Source organism: Chrysemys picta, chromosome 2, assembly GCF_011386835.1.
Source record: "Chrysemys picta bellii isolate R12L10 chromosome 2, ASM1138683v2, whole genome shotgun sequence".
NCBI classification, from domain to species: domain Eukaryota; kingdom Metazoa; phylum Chordata; order Testudines; family Emydidae; genus Chrysemys; species Chrysemys picta.
Genome location: NC_088792.1, coordinates 151,899,626 through 151,920,175, shown reverse-complemented (window position 1 = coordinate 151,920,175; position 20,550 = coordinate 151,899,626). Strand labels below are relative to the sequence as shown.

Here is a 20,550-nt window from a genome sequence, read left to right as displayed (position 1 = left end):
GCTCGGGGTTTTACTGATCGCCATATTTGGGGTCGGGAAGGAATTTTCCTCCAGGGTAGATTGGCAGAGGCCCTGGAGGTTTTTCGCCTTCCTCTGCAGCATGGGGCGGGGATCGCTAGCTGGAGGATTCTCTGCTAATTGAAGTCTCTAAATCACAGGATTTGGGGACTTTAACAGCAGAGTCAAGGGAAAGGGTAGGGACGGCTTTATGGCCTGCATCATGCGGGAGGTCAGACCAGATGATCATAATGGTCCCTTCTGACCTTGGAGTCTATGAGTCTAACACGATATTCTTCTCTCTTTGCCCCTGCAGAGAATGGAGACTTCTTGGCCTTGGATCTTGGCGGCACGAACTTCCGTGTGCTGAGAGTGAAGGTGTCTGATAACGGCCTGCGGAAGGTAGAAATGGAGAATCAGATCTATGCCATTCCAGAGGATCTCATGCGTGGGAGCGGGGTACAGGTAGGTTTAATATCCCCCCCCCCACACACACACACCCTTTTATTCCCGAGTGCACATTCTTGCTGACTCACCCAGCCTGCTGGGTCTTCCCGACGCGATTCTCCTGGGTATTTGAGAAGGAAACAACCCCTGCTCAGATGCAACAGCCATCGGGGCTGTGTAAGTGCAAAGGGCCAAGGCTTTTAAAAGTGACTAATAATTTCAGGTAACTTGGGCCTTGCCTTCACTGGTAAAGGTGGGTTTTTAACACACATTGCCCTGGTGTAGACAGGCCAGTTTGTGTATTAACATGTGGTAGCTGGCAGGTATCTACTCTAGGGTTCACAACTAATGTGTTCAAACTACAACTTGCCATCTCTCCACTAGGGATTTCTAATACATGTTAAATGCACCTTTTTTCCTAGTGTCAACATGTCCACCATTCTCCTGGATGCCCAATTTGAGACCCCTTAACGGTGCCTTGTTTTCAGAAGGCAGGTCCTCATCGCTTTCTGTAAATTAGGCCCCTTAAAAGGTGTCTTGTTTTGAGCAATCAAAACTGCCAGTCACTAAAAATCTTGGCCCTAGAGAGGGTCATACTCTGGTCTGCCCTGAGTAGCCACCAGCATTGAAAGGACAGAAGTGAAGCAGAGCACGTGTAGCTCTAATTCCCCTCTGATTCCATTCTCCCCCAACTGTGCCTAATCCCAGTTTAAATCTTACATAAAAGCCCCCCCACCACCGCCCATCAGTTCACATGTCGTCTCACAGCATCATATCTGCCCTAGGGCGATGCAGGAACCATGCAATGGAAAGATGCTCCTCTGCTTGGTCAGATGTAATAATCAGTAGCCACTTTCTTGTCCAGGGAAATCTCTCTCGCTGTCCACGTGAGGGGGGTGACACCCAGCGGGTGCTGTGATGACATGCTCAGAGTTCATCCTCTGCAGCTCTGTATGAGGCGTGTGCGCTCTGGATAGAGGGGGGCAGGAGTAGAGCAAGGAGATTGTAGTATTGTTGCAAGATGCTGATGTGGGGGGAATTAAAGATGTTAGGAGTCAGCACACCTGGGTTCCATTGTCACCTCTCCCACCAACCTGCTAGTCCCGTCCCTGCTCTGTGCCTCAGTTTCTCCCTTTGACTTGTGAGTCTAATGATGCCCACCATTAATAAAGTGCTTTGAGATGGAGAGAGAAAGAACTACGTAAGTGTAAAGTAGCGACAGGCAGGTGACAAAACACGTTGTCTCCTAACCCTTTCCTTGTGCTGTTGATTTTGGCTCAAAATAAATATAAATGGAATAAAATAACAGTGCGCATTGTATGGGAGAAAATAGAGTTTGACACAAAATAAATGCAAATAGAATAAGATAATAGTAAATGACTGTTAAGGGGGATGACTGTTGTGTGTGAGTCCTAGGGAATATCGTTTTTAAACGGTAATCCAGTCATTTTCCCCCCTCTTTGCTTTATACCACTCGAAGACAAACTGGTGTAATCTGTCTGTCCAGCTGTCTTTGCTTTTCTCATTAAAGCCTGTGTGTAGAAAGCACTTTAAAGTCCCTTGCAGAGAGATGTTCATGCTTTAAATGAGATTCGTCACTACCTGGGGTTTACAGTCTGGCAAGAGGGGGGGAAAACTCCTTGGAATAAACAGCTGAGGGATCTGGAGTTCAGTGCTCTGTTCTCTGCTGAAAACTTAGAAGAAGGAAACTAACGGATAGTGAGGATTGATCCACAGTCAGTTTGGGTGATGCAGCAGGCAGAGCCTTGTCTATGTTGGGAATTTATCTCCATTCCAGCCACCTACTGGGCCCCATGTGCAGATAGACAAATTTGCGCCCTGGCACTGACCCCGGCTTGACACCTGAGTTCGATGCACCAGTGCAAATAGCTGCTTATCGCAGTTTATCTTGTCTACGCTAGGGATTTGCACTGGCAGGCAGCGACTGCTTAAAAGAGCTACCCTGCAAAGCTTTGGTTTGGTGAGGACATAACTAAATCTCAGTTGCATTTATTGTGTTAACATATCTCTGTGAAAATTCATTTCAAATCCTCCGTGCAGTCAAGGTCTAAAGAACCAAGTAAGAAAGGTTTTTTCTTTATCAAAGGACTGGACCATCCTGAACTGTCAAGGGAATCATAATATTTTGCTCTAATACCCTAGGTTCCAAGACCTCAAAGCTCATGATAAAAAATTAGCTAGTTCCTTCTACCCCCGCTGTGACAGAGGGCAAACTGAAATGCAGAGAGGTGAAGTGACTTGTCAAAACTTGTCACCAGCAGAACTCAGAAGAGAACCCAGGAGTCCTGAATCCCAGAGCTCCTGCTTTAACCACGAGATAACAAATTCCTTTCCCAAAAAGTTGTTTTCATCTCTGAAAATCTCCCAGACTGATACACAGAAGACATGCTTAAGGATTTATTTTAAACTAAGCAAACTACACCTAGACACTATGGTAATGGGCAACTGATAAGTGAGTCTTAATAATAACTGTTTGGATTTGTATTACAATGTGTTCTATAAAGTCCCAGAATACCAAACCAGTAACAATCAGGAATGCTTTACATGCCTGTGAAAGTTTCCGCCAGTGTTACAGATAGCCTTACAGGTAGTGGCCATAAGTTTCCTTACTTGGGGGAGGGTTATTCTCTCATAGCTGAATTGCTTGAGCGAAGGTGAGTGATGTTAGCAAGTGAAACACAGTCAGTGGCACCCAGTGGAATGTAGGATCCAGCGCGTTCAGTTGTGAAATGATCCTGACCTGACTTTGTGCTGACCCATTCCAATGGGTGCCAGATTGGGCCCTTACGCTGAATAAACAGATTAGGGCGACTCAGGGTCTGAGCAGTCTAACGGGTGGTGATCTCTGTTCCACAGCTCTTTGATCATATTGCCGAATGCCTGGCTAACTTCATGGAAAAGCTGAACATGAAGGACAAGAAACTTCCCCTCGGATTCACCTTCTCTTTTCCTTGCCACCAAACCAAACTGGATGAGGTAAGTGACGCTTTTACCTCCTCTGGCTTGTAAGCCATGATGGATTGACCTGCAGACTGAGGCTTGGGCTGCTGCCAGCGACCAGGAGAGGTGAAAGGGACAAGTGGCTAGGTTTTAATCATACCCAATGGTTTTAGCCAGGTCTGCACATGGAAGTTGCGCCAATTTGACTTAAATTGATTTTTTTTTTTAAACTGATTTAGTTAAACTGGTGCCAACCGCAGGGTGGATTTTGGTTTAGTTTACATCTGTTCCCTTAAACCGGCAAAGACCGTAAGCATGTCTTCATGCACTATGGCTGCATCTTTACTAGGAAAAAAGGTGCGTTATGTACCATACAGTAACTAATATGAAGTAAAATTCTGAACAAAGTGCCTTGTCTTCATGAGGGTTGTACCTTGCTAGTTACCATGTGTTAGCTAACATGAGGTAAGGAAATGCCTCTTGCATGCTGACACATGGAACTTCAACTCTTTGGTGCTTATTACTGATCTGTTTCTACGGCACCATTAATGTGCAAGACATTTTCCTGACAAGTAACCAAGAAGATTGCTGCCCTGAGGCATTTACACTCCAAATTAGGGAAACAAGATAATGAGAGATGACAAGAAACCATCGGGGGAAGGTGGGGAAAGGACAAGAAACAAAGGGGAGGGTAAAATTGCTCTTGAGGGCAGCCTGGCTTGCAAAGGGAGTGTTATTTACAAGGCTCGTAGCTGATTATATTTTGGGATTGTTTTTGTGAATAACACTAGCTGTGGGCTGGGACGCTGGCTGAGAAGAGGATTTTAGAGGAAGGATTGGATGGCCGATGAAGGCAGCTGTTTATCACACAAGTCAAGGGAGGCTGTTAGTGGCAGAGGGGGCAGGGTGGAGACAGATCTGGAGCCCCAGGTGCAGGAAGGAGAGATAAAGGTAGGACTGAGATGGGAGCAAGGCAGGTGGAAAATGAACTGAATGCAGGCACTGGGTGGGGAGGGTGTGCAGAGTAAGGTAAAGCAGATCCAAATGCCTCAGGACATATGTCCCCTCGCTACATGCGAACAGACAAGTCAAGCACCGCATCATTCCTGGTGTACCATGCCCCACTGGATGTAACATAGCAGGCATGCTCCTCTTCCCACTGAAGTCATCGGCAACGCTTCTATCAGGGAGCAGGGGCAGGCACTTCTGCAGGGATTGATGTGCTGTCAGCCATGCTTAGCAATTGACTAGTTACATGGAGAGACTCCGGTGACCTCAGTCGCCTGATGGACTGTCTGTGGCGTCGGGAGCCCAAGGTGAAATTTGCTTGTTTAGCGCCCTCCGGATGGATGCGTGTCATTTTGCTTGTCATGTACCCTCTCCTCTGGCACCTGGCATCTTTGTGTGTGTGTGTCTCATTTTCTACCCGTTCGCCGCCATTATAACTGGAATGCTAAAAACTCTGTTCATCTCTCAGAAATGTAGCCAGCTAGGTATTTCTCTGTCCCTTTGGCACATCCTCCATGTGCAGCGAATACTCCACCGTAAAGGCGCCCACATGCTGCATGACAAGTTGTTAACCTCACTGCGCTAGAGCACGAGGAACAATACGAGTTTCTATTAACTTTTTTCCCCTTATACTGCTCTCTTGGGAAAGCAGGGTGGTCTAGTGGAAAGCTGTGGGGTTTGGAACCAAGAGATCTTGGTTCTATTCCTGGTTTGGAAACTGACTCATTGGGTGGCCTGGGGCAAGGTACTGCTCTGTCTTTTTCTCAGTTTCACCATCTGTGAGTATCTTGGCAAGGGGTTAGACTAAATGACCCTGGTGGTCCCTTCTGACCCTATGATTCTAAAGCGCCTTGGGACCTAGGGAAGAAAAGCTCTGTATAAGAGAGAACAGAAGATGTCACTGAAGTCCTTTCAGAGTGGGAGCTAATCAAATTCCACAGCTGTGTGGCTATGATATTCCTGCTATTATTGATCTCTCTTAAACCTACTAATCATAGTAGAAGTCCCAGTTGCAAAGTGCCTTCTGCTGCTTATGGCAGATGATTAGATTTGTATGGAAAACCTCAATCATGGAAGACTGTTTTTAATCAGAAGTCGTCTGACACTCTGAGCTCTTTGGGAACCATCCTCGTAAACTCAACTCTGTAGAATCTGGTCAGCCTCACCCTGTGCTTTGCATTTCTAATGCGGGTGGAAGTAAATGACTAACTCCCCATCCCACCCGTATTTTGATGGCATTTCCAGAAACCTGGGCCTTGTTGAGACTCAGGGCAGGTCAACACGTAAAAAGCTGCAGCAAAGATGCTGCTATGTCCATAGGATTGCCTGTCATGTCAGTCAAGTATCAGAGGGGTAGCCGTGTTAGTCTGGATCTGTAAAAAGCAACAAAGAATTCTATGGCACCTTCTAGACTAACAGATGTATTGGAGCATAAGCTTTCGTGGGTGAATATCCACTTCGTCAGACGCATGTAATGGAAATTTCCAGAGGCAGGTATAAATATGCAGGCCAGAATCAGACTGGAGATAACGAGGTTAGTTCAATCAGGGAGGATGAGGCCCTCTTCTAGCAGTTCAGGTGTGAACACCAAGGGAGTGTCATTAATCCATTTCCCGTCGAGATAACGCTGTCTACACCGGGTCTGTATAACTGGCATCGCTCTGGGGTGTAGATTTTTCATATCCCTGAGCAATGTAGTTATATCGATGTAAGTTTATAGCGTAGACTCCTTGCCAGTGTAATCACATTGACATAACATACACACGACAGTGCCGCAACCCATCCCAGGAACTTACTGCAGAAAGTTGTATCAGTGGAAGCCCTTGTCTTATACCAGTGCAGCTGATCTACAGGGGAGAAGGATTTTTTTTGCAAAAATCCCAAGGGTAGCAATAGGGCCTTAGAGAAAGATGGCTGAAGACTCTGGTTTGATAATATGGTTGTTCTTATTTCTTTTCGTAGAGTATTCTCGTTACATGGACTAAAGGGTTCAAATCCAGTGGCGTGGAGGGGAAAGACGTGGTTGCCATGATACGTAAAGCCATCAAGAAACGAGGGGTAAGCATTACCCGTGCGCTGAACTCCCAGGCTGTTGGGAATCAGCTGCTCCGCCCAGGACATTCTGTTTGGCTTTGGAACAGAACAAAGAGAATGTGTATAAATCCTGGTCTTGATCTAGCGTACAGCCCTCCACGCAGGGGGGAAGGTATTGTATTTCAAGGTATTCACATAGACTGGGATGGGAAAAGCACTATCTAAATGCCAGCAGTGGCTGTACTTGGCTTCAGACCCGAGACACTCAAGGGTTGTCAGTCAGATTGATGCACTCTTCATCTGGAAACAAATGCAAGACGGCTGTGCTCCTTTTTTTTTTTTTAACCCAAACAAACTTCCTCTTACTTTTTTTTTTTTTTTTTTAATCAGGTTAGATCCTGTTGGTCAAGGATTACAGCAAACATTGTGCTTTCTCATGTTCATGCCCTGCTCTTTTCTTATGTTGTTCTCCTGCAGGCTGCATTATCAGCTGTGAAAGTGGGTGTACGCAAAGAACTACTTTAGCACTGAATTCACCCTTGCTCTGAATTGCATATTGTTGGTGTACCTTCTGATATCACAGTTATTCTGGCATCCAGAACGACTGGAGATAGGGAGAAAAACAAATGTAGTAACCTCTGCCTCCGTTTCCCCATCTTTCCCTGTAAAGCCTTAAACAGCTTGAGATCTGGCTATGCCTCTCTTCCTTGTACGACTCCTCAGCTGACTGCTTGAGCTGATAGCCCTGTGACTAAAACAGGAAGTAGGGATGTTGGCCAGGAGTTTTTCAGGAGGGGTCGATTCCTCCAGAATTGCTCCCACTGCAAGAGCCTGGATTTCTTAGTCTAGATCTGCCAGAGCCTAGATTTATTAACGCAGCACCAATTAACACTGATTCCTCCTACATTTTGGGGCAGGAGCGGGCTGTGGACTGGATAGATGTGAAGTTACTTCTGTGAGCGTAATGACATTGTCTGTACGGTTTATGGCATCTGTTGCAAGTTTTCCTTCCTGTATCATAACTTTTAGTCTTCTAAAAACACCAAGAGTCAGGGACAGATGGTTAATAGAAGTCTAGATAAATCCAAGTAACATGACTACTTAGCTACCCTTCTCAAGAGGGTGTTGAGATCCTTAATGAATGTTTGCGCAGTGCTTTGACATTGAATAGCACTATAAAAGGAACAATTTTTTACTAAAGATAGGCAGCCTATTAATGTTCTTCTGTCACTGAATCTGTGCTGATGAACGTTCAGCCCCCACTTGAGCCATGGTTTTCAAAAGGAGCTAGTAATTTTTGAGTGCTGACCTTGAGATGCGTTAAGAAGGGAGCTGATAAGTGCTGAGCCACCTGCCCTGTGAACATCTGCCCCTTCATGGTGTCTCCAGCTGAGCACTGAGAAATCGAGCGAGCCAAAATAATTAGTCACATCTGATAATCCTGGCTCAAATGAGGCTGAATATTTGTGGGCACGGATCCCAAATCTTGGCCTTGGAGCCTTGCGCTTTCTATCTGCTAAAGTACCGATTTCCCCAACCCCCACAATCAATCTTAGGAATGGGAGGTTTGGGTCAAACTTGACTTCATGGACTTGATGTCTCTCCCCTTTGCCTGTTTCAGGACTTCGACATTGACCTGGTCGCCGTGGTGAACGACACCGTAGGGACGATGATGACATGCGGCTATGACGATCACAACTGCGAAGTTGGGCTCATTGTTGGTAAGACACGATGCAACCTTGACAGGAAATAGATCCTGTTCAACTCATTTGACGTCTCTTTGATGAGATTACAAGTTTGATCGAGGAAAGTAAGAGCAATGATGTAATATTCAAAGACTTCTATAAGTTGTTTGATTTAGTACCATGCAACATTTTGATTAAGAAGCTAGAATGATACACAATGAACATAGCGTGCATGAAAAATTGTCTTAACTGACAGATCTCCAAATAGAACTGTAAATGGGGACTCATCACTGAGTGTTTCTACTGGGGGGTCCCACAGGGATCAGTTCTTGGTCCTACACTATGGAACATTTTTATGAATGACCTGGAAGAAAACATAATATCACTGACAAAGTTTGCAGACAACCCAAAGAATGGGGGAGTGGTAAATAATGAAGAGGAGAGGGCTCTGATACAGAGCAATCTGGATCACATGGTAAGCTGGGCTCAGGTGAACAAGATACATTTCAGTATGGCCAAGTGTAAATGTGTGCATCTAAGAACACAGTTTTTAGGCCATACTTATGGGATGGGTAGGAACTCTACGCTGGAAGCAGTGATGAAGACCCCACCACTCCCTCTCCCAGGTGACTAACTCGTGATCGGTTTGGCACAGGTACTGGTACCAATGCATGCTACATGGAAGAGATGCGGCACATTGACTTGGTGGAAGGGGATGAAGGGCGGATGTGCATAAACATGGAATGGGGAGCCTTTGGAGACGACGGTGTGCTGAACGACATCAGGACAGAGTTCGACCGTGAGATCGACATGGGTTCGCTCAATCCAGGGAAACAACTGTAAGCAGATTCCTGGCTGTGACTCAGATGTGGGGGGGTGGTTTATTTTGTATTGTCTGTCCTTCTATTGTGATTGTTTTGGTGTGAGGAAGAGTTCATGTAGGTTAACTGGGTTACAGGACCCTAAAGGCTGCAGGCTAGACCAATGCAAACTGGGACTGTACCACAAATTGGGGATGTTATTTCTGAATGAACTGCCAAGAGTGACCCCCTCCCCATATCCCCCTGCTTTGCTTCATCTTCTAATGAATGGAATAACAGCTACTTCTGGATTTCCCATTCAGTGTAGTGATCATCACCCGAAGGCAAACAGCGTCACCTAGTGTTCATACCATCAGTGCAACCAACAGATATCACACTTGGTGACTGCGAGATTGATTTTTAAATTGGAGATGGACCCAGTCCATAAAACTTGGATCTGAGCTTCCTCCAAGATGCAGAAATAGTTTGGTTCAGGTTCAGGTTTACTTCTAATCACAATGGACGGAAGAGGAAGTCACCTGAAGGCTTAATTTTTCTCTCTCTCTATGTACTGTATATATGAAGCATGTGATCCTTCAGTTGCATTTCTTTCTGTGCGCACAGTTCAGTCCACCTATTATCAAGGCAACTCAAACCTTGCCCACAGGAGAAGTTCTAGCCCATACATTAGTAATTTCCCCAGGATTCTGCAGACCATACAAACTCACCCACTGCAAGATAAGATGGGAGAAGTGGGGTATATTTCCGAAGGGCAGGTAGGCACTCAACTCCCATGTGCATCTTGGAAAATCTTCCGCAGTGTTTCTAGTTTTAATTTGAAGGCCAGACTCCTCCAACAAGCATGTGCTCATTGTTACATTGGAGCCTTGATGTTACTCTGGTTTAACCAAAACTCTGGGATACGTGACGATTGGCCGTGTCCCCGGGGCTGTAGGGTGATGGTTTGAAAAGTGGACCAGGCCTTGAACACACTTAAAACTTAGACTGGCCTAGCAACGTCACTCAGGGAGACGAAAAATCCACACCCCCGAATGCCAGTCTATGCCAGCCTAACTCCCAGTGAATTCATGGCTAGGTCAATGGAAGAGTGCTTCGTTGACTAGCTGCTGCTGCTCAGTGGTTACCTACAGTGACAGGAAAACCTCTCCCATCGCTGTAGGAAGTGTCTACGCTATGGTGCTGTACTGCCATAGCAGTGTCACATTAGCACCCGTACCATAGACCTGGCTTGTAAGTGACTTAAGAGCCTAAGTCCTGCTGATTTTCAGTGCTACATAGCGCTTCTAAAGACCGTATCCTCAGGCCATGTTTACTCTACAAGTGTCTGCTAGCAGAGCGGTGTTGGTCAGGGGTGCTGAAGAGTTGTGATCCCAGGCTGACATAGCTGTGCCGGGAAAAGCTGTGCTTATTTTGTCCTTGGGTGGGGAGGCTGGAATGTGTTACACCAGTGATTTATACTAATATAAGCTGCGTCCACACTAGGAGTGCTGGGCTGGTATAGTATGCAGGTACAGCTATGCCAGCAAAGCCTTTCTGTGTGTAGATCCTGCCTCAGGGACTGCGGCTCCACTCCTACAGAACTCATAAACTCCATGGGGCTAATGCAAAGCTCCTACAGAGCACAGGTGTTTCTCCAGACTAGAGCTCCCCAGTCTTTTTACTGGCTTTAGTGTAGCAGCCGTGTTAGTCTGTATCCGCAACAAGAACAGGAGTACTTGTGGCACCTTAGAGACTAACAAATTTATTAGAGCATAAGCTTTCGTGGGTTACAGCCCACTTCTTCGGATGCATATCAGTCTTTTTACCGAAGGTTTTGAAATGTCCCCCTGTGATTTTAAGCAAAATCTCGGTGTATCTGTATTGGGCTGCTACATGAGATCATAGAATCATAGAACCGGAAGGGACCTCAAGAGGTGCAGTCCAGTCCCCTGCACTCGTGACAAGACTAATTATCTAGACCATGCCTGACAGGTGTTTGTCTGACCTGGTTTTAAAAATCTCCAATGATGGAAGACTCCGCAGCCTCCCTGGGCAATTTATTCCAGTGCTTAACCACCCTGACAGTTAGGACATTTTTCCTAATGTCCAACCTAAACCTCCCTTGCTGCAATTTAAGCCCATTGCTTCTTGTCCTATCCTGAGAGGGTAAGAAAAACAATTTTTCTTCCTCCTCCTTCTAACAACCTGTTACAAACTTGAAAACTGTTATGCCCCCTCTCAATCTTCTCTTCTCCAGACTAAACAAACCCAATTTTTTCAATCTTCCCTCATAGGTCATGTTTTCTAGACCTTTAATCATTTTTGTTGCTCTTCTCTGGACTTTCTCCAGTTTGTCCACATCCTTCCTGGAATGTGGCGTCCAGAACTGGACACAGTACTCCAGTTGTGGCCTAATCAGTGCAGAGTAGAGCGGAATTACTTCTCGTGTCTGGCTTACAACACTTCTGCTAATACATCCCAGAATGATGTTCACCTTTTTTGCAACAGCGTTAAATTGTTCACTTATATTTAGCTTGTGATCCACTATGACCCCCAGATACCTTTCTGCAATACTCGTTCCTAGGCAGTCATTTCCCATTTTGTATGTGTGCAACTGATTGTTCCTTCCTAAGTGGAGTACTTTGCATTTGTCCTTATTGAATTTCATCCTATTTACTTCAGACCATTTCTCCAGTTTTCCAGATCATTTTGAATTTTAATCCTATGCTCCAAAGCACTTGCAACCCCTCCCACCTTGGTAACGCCCACAAACCTGTACTTTCTATGCCGTTATGTAAATCATTGATGAAGATCTTGAACAGAACCAGACCCAGAACCAATCCCCGTGGGACCCCACTTTTATGCCCTTCCAGCATGATTGTGATCAACTGATAACTACCCTCTGGGAATGATTTTCCAACCAGTTTTTGCACCCACGGTATAATTGCTCCATCTAGGTTGCATTTCCCTAGTTTGTTTATGAGAAGATCATGTGAGACAGTATCAAAAGCTTAACTAAAGTCAAGCTATATCATGTCTACCACTTCCCCCCCCCATCCACAAGGCTTGTTACCCTGTCAAAGAAAGAAGTGGGCTGTAGTCCACGAAAGCTTATGCTCTAATAAATTTGTTCGTCTCTAAGGTGCCACAAGTACTCCTGTTCTTCTTTTTGTCAAAGAAAGCTATCAGGTTGGCTTGACACAATTTTGTTTTTGACAATCAGATAGAGACAATCAGGATTCCTTGCCATAATTCATGATTCTTTAAATGGGCAAATTGCATGACTAAGCTTAAGAGAGTTGTTCTTCTTTCTTGCAAACTAAATCAAGTACTTAGGTGTCCCAAGACCTTGGTACAAACATTACCCGTCTCATTTGGGGGTGCACTGAGATTTTGTGAGCTCGTGTGCTACCTGTGTAGAATGCAGCTTTGCACGGGCAATTCAGGTGTACCTTGTTGCACGTTTAGCCCTAGACGTTAGCCTCTTAAAGTGACACTGTACAATGACTTGCACAGTGGACTGAACCTTGTGCTTAACTTCTCTGCAGGTTTGAAAAGATGATCAGTGGCATGTACATGGGAGAGCTGGTCAGGCTCATCCTGGTGAAGATGGCCAAGGAGGAGCTGCTGTTCAGTGGAAGGCTCACCCCAAGCTTGCTCACCACAGGACACTTCGAGACCGGATATGTGTCTGCTATTGAAAAGTAAGTAAAAAGAGCCTGAGCAAACGGTTCTGTCCTCAGTATGCCCCCCACAGTGGATGGGAGGCCACCCTCATCTCTTCAAGACGTGTGCTCTTGTGAAGGGAAAGGTCTGTCGAGCCAGTGGTGAGCAATCTATTGTGTAGACACCAAGTAGAAGTGAGCAGGTTAGCCCCCCTCCTGCTCTGTGTGATGTTATCACTTAAGGGATAAAATTGTAGAAATGTGGGGCTGGAAGGGACCTTGAGAGCTCATCGAGTCCAGTCCTCTGCACTGAGGCAGGGCCAAGTAAACCTAGATCATCCTGGACGGGTTTTTGTCCAAGTTGTTCTTAAAAACTTCCAGTGATGGGGATTCCACAGCCTCCCTTGGAAACCTATTTCAGAGCTTAACTACCCTTAGAGTTATCAAGTTTTTCATACTATCTAACCTAAATCTCCCTTGCTGTAGATTAAGCCAATTATTTCTTGTCCTACCTTCAGTGGACATGGAGAACCACTGATCGCTGTCTTCTTTATAACAGCCCTTAATATATTTCAAGTCTGTTATCATGCCCCAACCCACCCCCTCTCAAGTCTTCCTTTCTTAAGACTAAACGTGCCCAGTTTTTTAACCTCTCCTCCTGGGTCAGGTCTTCAAAACTTTGATCATTTTTAGGGCCCTACTAATTTCACGGTCAATTTCACGGATTGATCTGAAATCCATGAGATGAAATTCAATAAAGTCACTTGGAATTCATTTCATAGGATTTTAAAAATTGCAAATTTTTGTGATTTCAGCTATTTAAATCTAAAATTTCACAGTGTTGTAATTGTAGGGATCCTGACCCAAAAAGGAGTTGTGGGGGTGTCACAAGGTTAGGGGGGGTGAGGGAGGTGAGGTTGCAATATTGCTACCCTTGCTTCTGCGCTGCTGCTGGTGGGGCGCTGCCTTCAGAGCTGGGCACCTGGCCAACAGCCGCTGCTCTCCAGCCGCCCAGCTCTGAAGGCAGAGCAGAAGTAAGGGTGGAAACACCAGGACCTCCCTAAAATAACGTTGTAGACCCCCCTGCAACTCCCTTTTGGGTCAGGACCCCCAATTTGAGAAACGCTGGTCTCCCCTGTGAAATCGGTATAGTATAGCATAAAAGCACGAAAAAGACCAGATTTCACGGGGTGAGATCAGATTTCACAGTCCGTGACGCGTTTTTCATGGCCATTAATTTGGTAGGGCCCTAATCATTTTTGTTGATGTCCTCTGGACTCTCTCCATTTATCCACATCTTTCCTAAAGTGTGGTGCCCAGTTTCTGATAGTTGACGCTTCTGTTAATACACCCCAGAGTGATGATAGCCTTTTTCACAACTGCATCAGGTTGTTGACTCGTATTCAATTTGTGAGGCACTATAATTGCCAGATCCTTTTCTGCGGTACTACACTTGTTTGGGTTTTTTTTTTTATTTTATTACTTCATTTAATTTTTCCTTTCTAAGTGTAATACTTTGCACTCGTCTTCATTGAATTTCATCGCATGGATTTCAGATCAATTCTCCAATTTGTCAAAGTCATATGGTATTCTAATCCTGTCCCCCAAAGTGATGACATCAAGTATCTAAAAACTTTATAAGCATACTCTCCACTCCATTGAAAAGCCCCAAGCCCCTGGGGGAGCCCACTAGATCAGTGGTTCTCAAAGCCGGTCCGCCGCTTGTTCAGGGAAAGCCCCTGGCGGGCAAGGCCGGTTTGTTTACCTGCCGCATCCGCAGGTTCGGCCGATCACAGCTCCCAGTGGCCGCGGTTCACTGCTCCATGCCAATGGGGGCCGCAGGAAGCAGTGCGGGCCAAGGGATGTGTTGGCCGCCCTTCCTGCAGCCCCCATTGGCCTGGAGCGATGAACCGCGGCCAGTGGGAGCCGCGATCAGCCAAACCTGTGGACCCGGCAGGTAAACAAACCAGCCCGGCCCACCAGGGGCTTTCCCTGAACAAGCGGCAGACTGGCTTTGAGAACCACTGTACTAGATGCATCTTCCCAGTCTGATAGCCCACCATTGATAACTGCTCTTTGAGTATGTTTGTTTTTTCAGCCGGTTGTGCCCTCACCTTACAGTAACTTCATCAAGATCTCATTTCCCCAGTTTATGAGAATGTCATGTGGGACTGTTTCGAAAGCCTTGCTCAAATCAAGAAATATCACACCTACTGCTTCCATCCATCCATTAGGCCAGTCATACTGTCAAAGGAAATTAGGTTGGTTCGGCATGATTTGTTCTGACAAATCCATGTTGGCTGTCACTTATCACCCTCTTAAGAGTAGTTAAGCACTGGAACAAATTTACCAAGGGAGGTTGTGGAATCTCCACCACCGGAGGTTTTTAAGAAGAAGTTAGACAAATACTTATCGGGGATGGTCTAGATAATACTTAGTCCTGCCTCATTGCTGGGGACTGGACTAGATGACCTATCGAGGTCCCTTCCAGTCCTACATTTCTATGATTTCATTAACCTCTAGGATAAGAGGTGGGACTGGCAGAAACCTTGGGTCTATAATACTTCAAGTTACCTCAACAGTATCTCAGGCTACTCCACTGAACTCCTTTTTTTTGTTCCCTGACCATCAGGGAGAAGGAAGGACTACAAAAAGCCCACGAGATCTTGACCAAGCTCGGGCTGGACCCATCTGCAGAAGACTGCATAGCCACCCAGCATATCTGCCAGATCGTCTCCACCCGCTCGGCGAACCTCTGTGGTGCTACCCTGGCCGCAGTGCTGCGCCGGATCAAGGAGAACAAAGGAGTCGACAGGCTACGCTCCACCGTCGGCGTGGATGGCTCGGTGTACAAGAAGCACCCCCAGTAAGCCTGAGGACCTAAGTGAGGCTAGCAATGAGTTTGCGAGGAAGTGGCCCCGGGGGTCATTCTGCAGCTTGATGGAGTTTAAAGCAACCCAATCCCAGAGCACTTAAAGGGCTGTGACTCCCAGTAAAGTCAGTGAGAGTCCGGTATGCTGTTCACAGCCCAGATCAGTAGTGTATCAGTTAAGGCATAAGCCAAGTAGCTTTTAATAGATTGCATGGCCTGGGAATTGGACCCTCGTAGATTGCAATCTGAGAGGCAGTGTAGTCCAGTGAATAGGGCACGAGCCTACAAACAGGTTCTAATCCTAGCTGTGCCAGGCCTCTGGGACTCCATTTTCCCAGCTTTCCTGCCAGTCTGAGGTGCCACCAGTGTTAATGTTTGTAAAAATGCATTGAGTGAAAGGGCTTTACAGGCGGGCATGGAAGAAGTTAAAAAGCTGCAGGAAAAGACCTTCAGAAGCTTGTCCATCAATGGATAAGATCTTGCAAGGCTACAGACCTAAATGAGGTCTAGCTTTGTGTAGGGCTGGGTGAGGGTAGGCAACAGGGATAGAACCTGGGCCCTCTGGATCTAAAAGCATGAGCCTCCGCGAGCTGTCAGTGTCTATATGTGGGCCAGCCACCAGTAGAGGGGCCTGGAGTACCACACTGAGTGGGTGATACTCACTCCCGCCTTTGTCCTGTGCAGTTTTGCTCGACGCCTTCAGAAGACGGTGCGGAAGCTGCTGCCAGACTGTGACATCCGATTCGTTCGCTCGGAAGATGGGAGCGGCAAAGGGGCCGCTATGGTCACGGCGGTGGCCTACAGGCTAGCAGCCCAGCATAAGGCAAGGCAGAAGACCCTCGAAGCCCTGAAGCTGAGCCATGAGCAGCTGCTGGAGGTGAAGGATAGGTTGAGGATAGAGATGGAGAGGGGACTGAGCAAAGCATCGCACCTGGACGCCACTGTGAAAATGCTTCCCACTTACGTGTGTGCCACTCCAGATGGAACAGGTATCATACTGTGTGTGTGAACACTCCTGTCCCCTGCTGGTTAGAACATCAGGCTGTAAAGGGGGCAGAACCTTCAATCTGAGCTCCTTTGTATTTAAAGGTTTGGATCTGCTACCTCATAGGCACCGACTTCCCTTCTGACCCCACCCCCTCCCCCTTCCTGCCCCTCCCCCACCTCTTCCCGCCCCTGCACCGCCCTTGCCTTGCCCCCATTCCAGCCCGTCCCCCAAGTCCCCACCTCTGCCCCACCTCTTCTCTGCCTCCTCCCCCTTCCTCCCAGAAAATCCTAAGCACAGCCAAACAGCTGTTTGGGGGGCTGGGAAGCGCTGTGAGGGAGGGAGAGGAGGAAGGAGGCGAGGACGGGGAAGCTTGGCTGCCAGTGGGTGCAGAGCACCCGTTAATTTTTCCCCATGGGTGCTCCAGCCCCAGAGCACCCAGAGTCGGTGCCTATGTGCTGCCTAATCCACTTGGGCACCATATCAGAGTGGACTCTCGTACTGGCGCTAGGCATTAACAAACATGAGTCACTGAGGAACAGGGTGGCCTTCTGGGGACTTGTAGCCCTGGATTTGTGGACTTCAGATTTGCGCATGCAGTTGGGTTTCCAATGCACACTTTGAAGCAAAGAAAGTTCCTGAACAGCTTTCGAGGCAACGTGGCCGAGTGGCTAGAGCACTGGACTAGGACTTTGTTCATCTGGGTTCTACTCCTGATGCTCCCACTGACCTTGCTGCATGACCATAAGCAGGTCACTTCCATGCTCTGTGCCCCTGCTTCCCCTCCCACACCTTCTCTGTCTTGTCCATTTAGATTGAAGCACCTAGCACAGGGAAGCTCTGATCTCAGTTGAGATGTCTATGCATTGTCATGGTACATAACATAATGGGGACAGAGAATTGGTCATCCATGGTTCATTCCGATTCTCCAGAAGAGTTCAGAGGGAGGATTCTGATCTCTCACTGGTTTAACTCCCATAACTTCAGTTTCCACGGGTTGGAATTAACCCCCCCATATCCAGGCCCATTGTCTTGCCTACTCCCCCTTTACTTTGCATTCCTTGGTTGCTCCACTGCCTGTAGATGAGAGGTTGGGGCTGGCTGGGTCTTTGGGGTGATCTGGGCACATCATTCACTGGCAGCCGCTGTGGATAGTGTGGTAACTGCCTTCGTTTGGGTTTCAGAAAAAGGAGACTTCTTGGCCTTGGATCTTGGGGGAACGAATTTCCGTGTGCTGCTGGTGCGTGTGCGGAATGGGATTAGGCGTGGCGTTGAGATGCACAATAAGATCTACTCAATCCCGCAGGAGATCATGCAGGGGACAGGAGAGGAGGTGAGCAAGGGCCAGCTTGAAAGAAGAGGTGGCGTCTCACCTGAAGTGTTTTGGTGGTTAGGGTATGGGGTGGGAGCAGGGGGACCTGGCTTCTAGCCATGGCTTTTGCCGCAGCCTGTTTGTTACCTTGGACAGGCCCCTTACGTGCCTCAGTCTTTAAAATGGGGTGGTGAAACCGCTCCACCTTTGTGACGTGCTTTGACATCTATGGATGAAAAGTTCTACAGAAATGCTATTATTATAGTGTGATTTGGGATCTGAAATTACACAGTCCAGCAGACCGACATGCTTGGACGCCAAAGATGGATGCACTCGTAATGCCTATCCGTAGAAACCATCAAAACCATTTCAAATAACTCATACCACTGCAATAGTGCTCTCCATCCATAGAACGCAGACTCTTCGCAAAAGCGGCAAAGATCGTGTTTTACAGGTAGGGAAACTGAGGCACAGAAGTTGAGTGACTTCCCAGAGTCACCTGGTGACTTAAGCATAATTCTGCAAAGTATTTCAGGCTGTTTTGGGTGTAGTAGTATTCCTCAGTAGTTGCACTGGAGCAAATTCTGGGCACTATGTTGCCATTTGCCCCAATATAAAATGAGTGTAAAGATGCTGCTGTTCTGTGCCCACTTGTCACTGTTATCATGATAATAAGGGACCAAGGCAAGCGGGCTTGGTTAGGCGAACGGGAGCAGGGTGTAGGTGTGATGTATTAACGCCATGTGAGTATTCAGACCATGAAAGAAGATGAGATTTTGTGTCTCAGTTCAGCTGGTAGCTTTGTTCCTGTTAAAAGACAGAAGAAATAAGCCTCGCTAATATTTCACAGCCGGTGGCAGAGTAAGATCAAAACCATGGGCCCAGGTCCATTGTTGTAGAGCAGCCCCCTGCATTCAGCATTCCTATCTTGCATTGACTATATGATGCCCATGTGGCTCTGTTAATCCATCCTTGCCCATATCTCCTGTCACAAGGCCTTCTTCCAAGGAATCCAGCTGTTCTAGCAGCCAGCCTGACCGCTCAAGCTCTTGCTTTGTCCCTGAAACTTAATAGACCCATCACCTGAATCTGAAAAAACCAAGCAAAACAAGGCTCTAAGAAAAGGAGATTCTCCCCTAACCCTCCCCACCACAATGCGTTGAAATGACTCACTGAAGTATTCCCCTCCATACCCCTCACTACAGAGTAAATCACAGAAGTTCTAAAATAGAGCAGCAAATGTTGGGAAATCAGCATGATCCAAATTCCTTCCTGTTGTAAACCCATTGCCCTTGGTAGAATTCAGGCAGCAGAGAATTTAGCCCGGCACTGAGCAAATGAAGAGGGTACTGAAGAAGAATTTTCATACTGCTTATAAAATTTTCCCCTGCAATTTCAGTTAGGCCTGGCGTACACTTAAAATTTAGGCTGAAAAATCGACACCCCTGAGGGGCCATAGTTTAGGGTTACCATACGTCCCCTTTTTCCTGGACATGTCCGGCTTTTTGGCAGTCAAACCCCCGTCCGGGGGGAATTGCCAAAAAGCTGAACATGTCCGGGAAAATGGCGGCTCTACTCCTCCCCGACTCTTCGGCTCTGTTTAAGAGCCGGGCTGCCCGAGCGCTACCAGCTTCAGGCAGCCCCCGTGCCTCCAGACCCTGCGCCCCCAGCCGGGCACTTCCCCGCCCGGGCTCCGGCGGCGCAGGGTCCGGAGGCACGGGGGCTGCCCAAAGCCGGTAGCGCTTGGGCAGCCCGGCTCTTATAGAGCTGAAGACGAGCAGAGCCTCCAGCCGTGGGGGCTCTGTGTAACTGACACTGTGTAAGTTACACAGAGCCGAAGAGGAGCAGAGCCTCCAGCCGCCGCTCTGTTTAAGAGCCGGGCTGCCCGAGCGCTACCGGCTTCGGGCAGCCCCCGTGCTTCCGGACGCTGCACCGCCGGAGCCCGGGAGGGGAAGTGCCCGGCTGGGGCGCAGGGTCCGGAGGCATAGGGGCTGCCCAAAGCCCGAGCGCTACTGGCTTCACGGTTTGCCAGGCAGCCTCCAGACCCTGCACCCCCGGCTGGGTGCTTCCCCTCCCGGGCTCCAGCTGCGCTGGGGAAGCGCCGGCTGGGGGCGCAGGGTCTGGGGCTGCCCGGCAAACCCTGAAGCCGGTAGCACTGGGGCAGCCTTTTCCCCCTGGCTGGGAGTGGGAGGGAGGAGGGGGCGGAGTTAGGGTGGGGAAGGGGCGGAGTTGGGGCAGGGCTAGGGGTGGGGAAATGGGCGGGGCCAGGGCCCGTGGAGGGTCCTCTTTTTTTATTTACGAGATATGGTAACCCTACCATAGTTAAGTCAACCTAACTCAGGGGGTAGAAGTAGATAGGGTGATGGAAGGATGCTTCAGTTGACCTACCTTATAGTCAGCGGGGAGCTGAAGTTCCTACAGCATGCCATAGACCCATGGTGTAGACCCATAGTGTAGAGAAGCCCTTAGATAAGGATAACTGAGCGAACACAACCTTAATTCTAGTGTAGCTCTGTGCTGGTTGCTGGTGGAATAGCTGTGTGCTTCCATCCCAGAGCTGGCTGCATTTCAGTGTTGGGCAAAAATGATGTCCCCTCTCGTGAGGTGCTAAACACCTCTTTGGAGAGATTGAGCCTCCTCAACACCCACTGCATCAGCGAGAGTGGAGCGTGACCTCGGCATTGCAGATCAGCCCCCAGATTCACAGGCTGATCAATTTCAAAGCCAGATGGGACTGTTGTGATCATCTGGTCTGATCTCCTGCATAACAGGGGCCAAAGAACC

General features: G+C 47.7%; 1 protein-coding gene across 2 annotated transcripts in view; it reads left to right on the top strand.

The window, feature by feature from the left end:
• Positions 1–20,550, top strand: part of LOC101943345 (hexokinase-2) — a 62,806-nt gene that overhangs the window by 29,320 nt on the left and 12,936 nt on the right. For both annotated transcript variants that reach the window (XR_010598599.1, XM_005285230.5), the window contains exons 3-11: positions 314–462; positions 3,322–3,441; positions 6,376–6,471; positions 8,069–8,168; positions 8,788–8,971; positions 12,481–12,636; positions 15,230–15,463; positions 16,154–16,458; positions 17,639–17,787. Coding sequence is in view for 1 of the 2 variants with exons in the window: in XM_005285230.5 (XP_005285287.2) it covers positions 314–462; positions 3,322–3,441; positions 6,376–6,471; positions 8,069–8,168; positions 8,788–8,971; positions 12,481–12,636; positions 15,230–15,463; positions 16,154–16,458; positions 17,639–17,787 (1,493 nt within the window). In the remaining variant the exon portion in view is untranslated. The remainder of the gene's footprint in view (positions 1–313; positions 463–3,321; positions 3,442–6,375; positions 6,472–8,068; positions 8,169–8,787; positions 8,972–12,480; positions 12,637–15,229; positions 15,464–16,153; positions 16,459–17,638; positions 17,788–20,550) is intronic.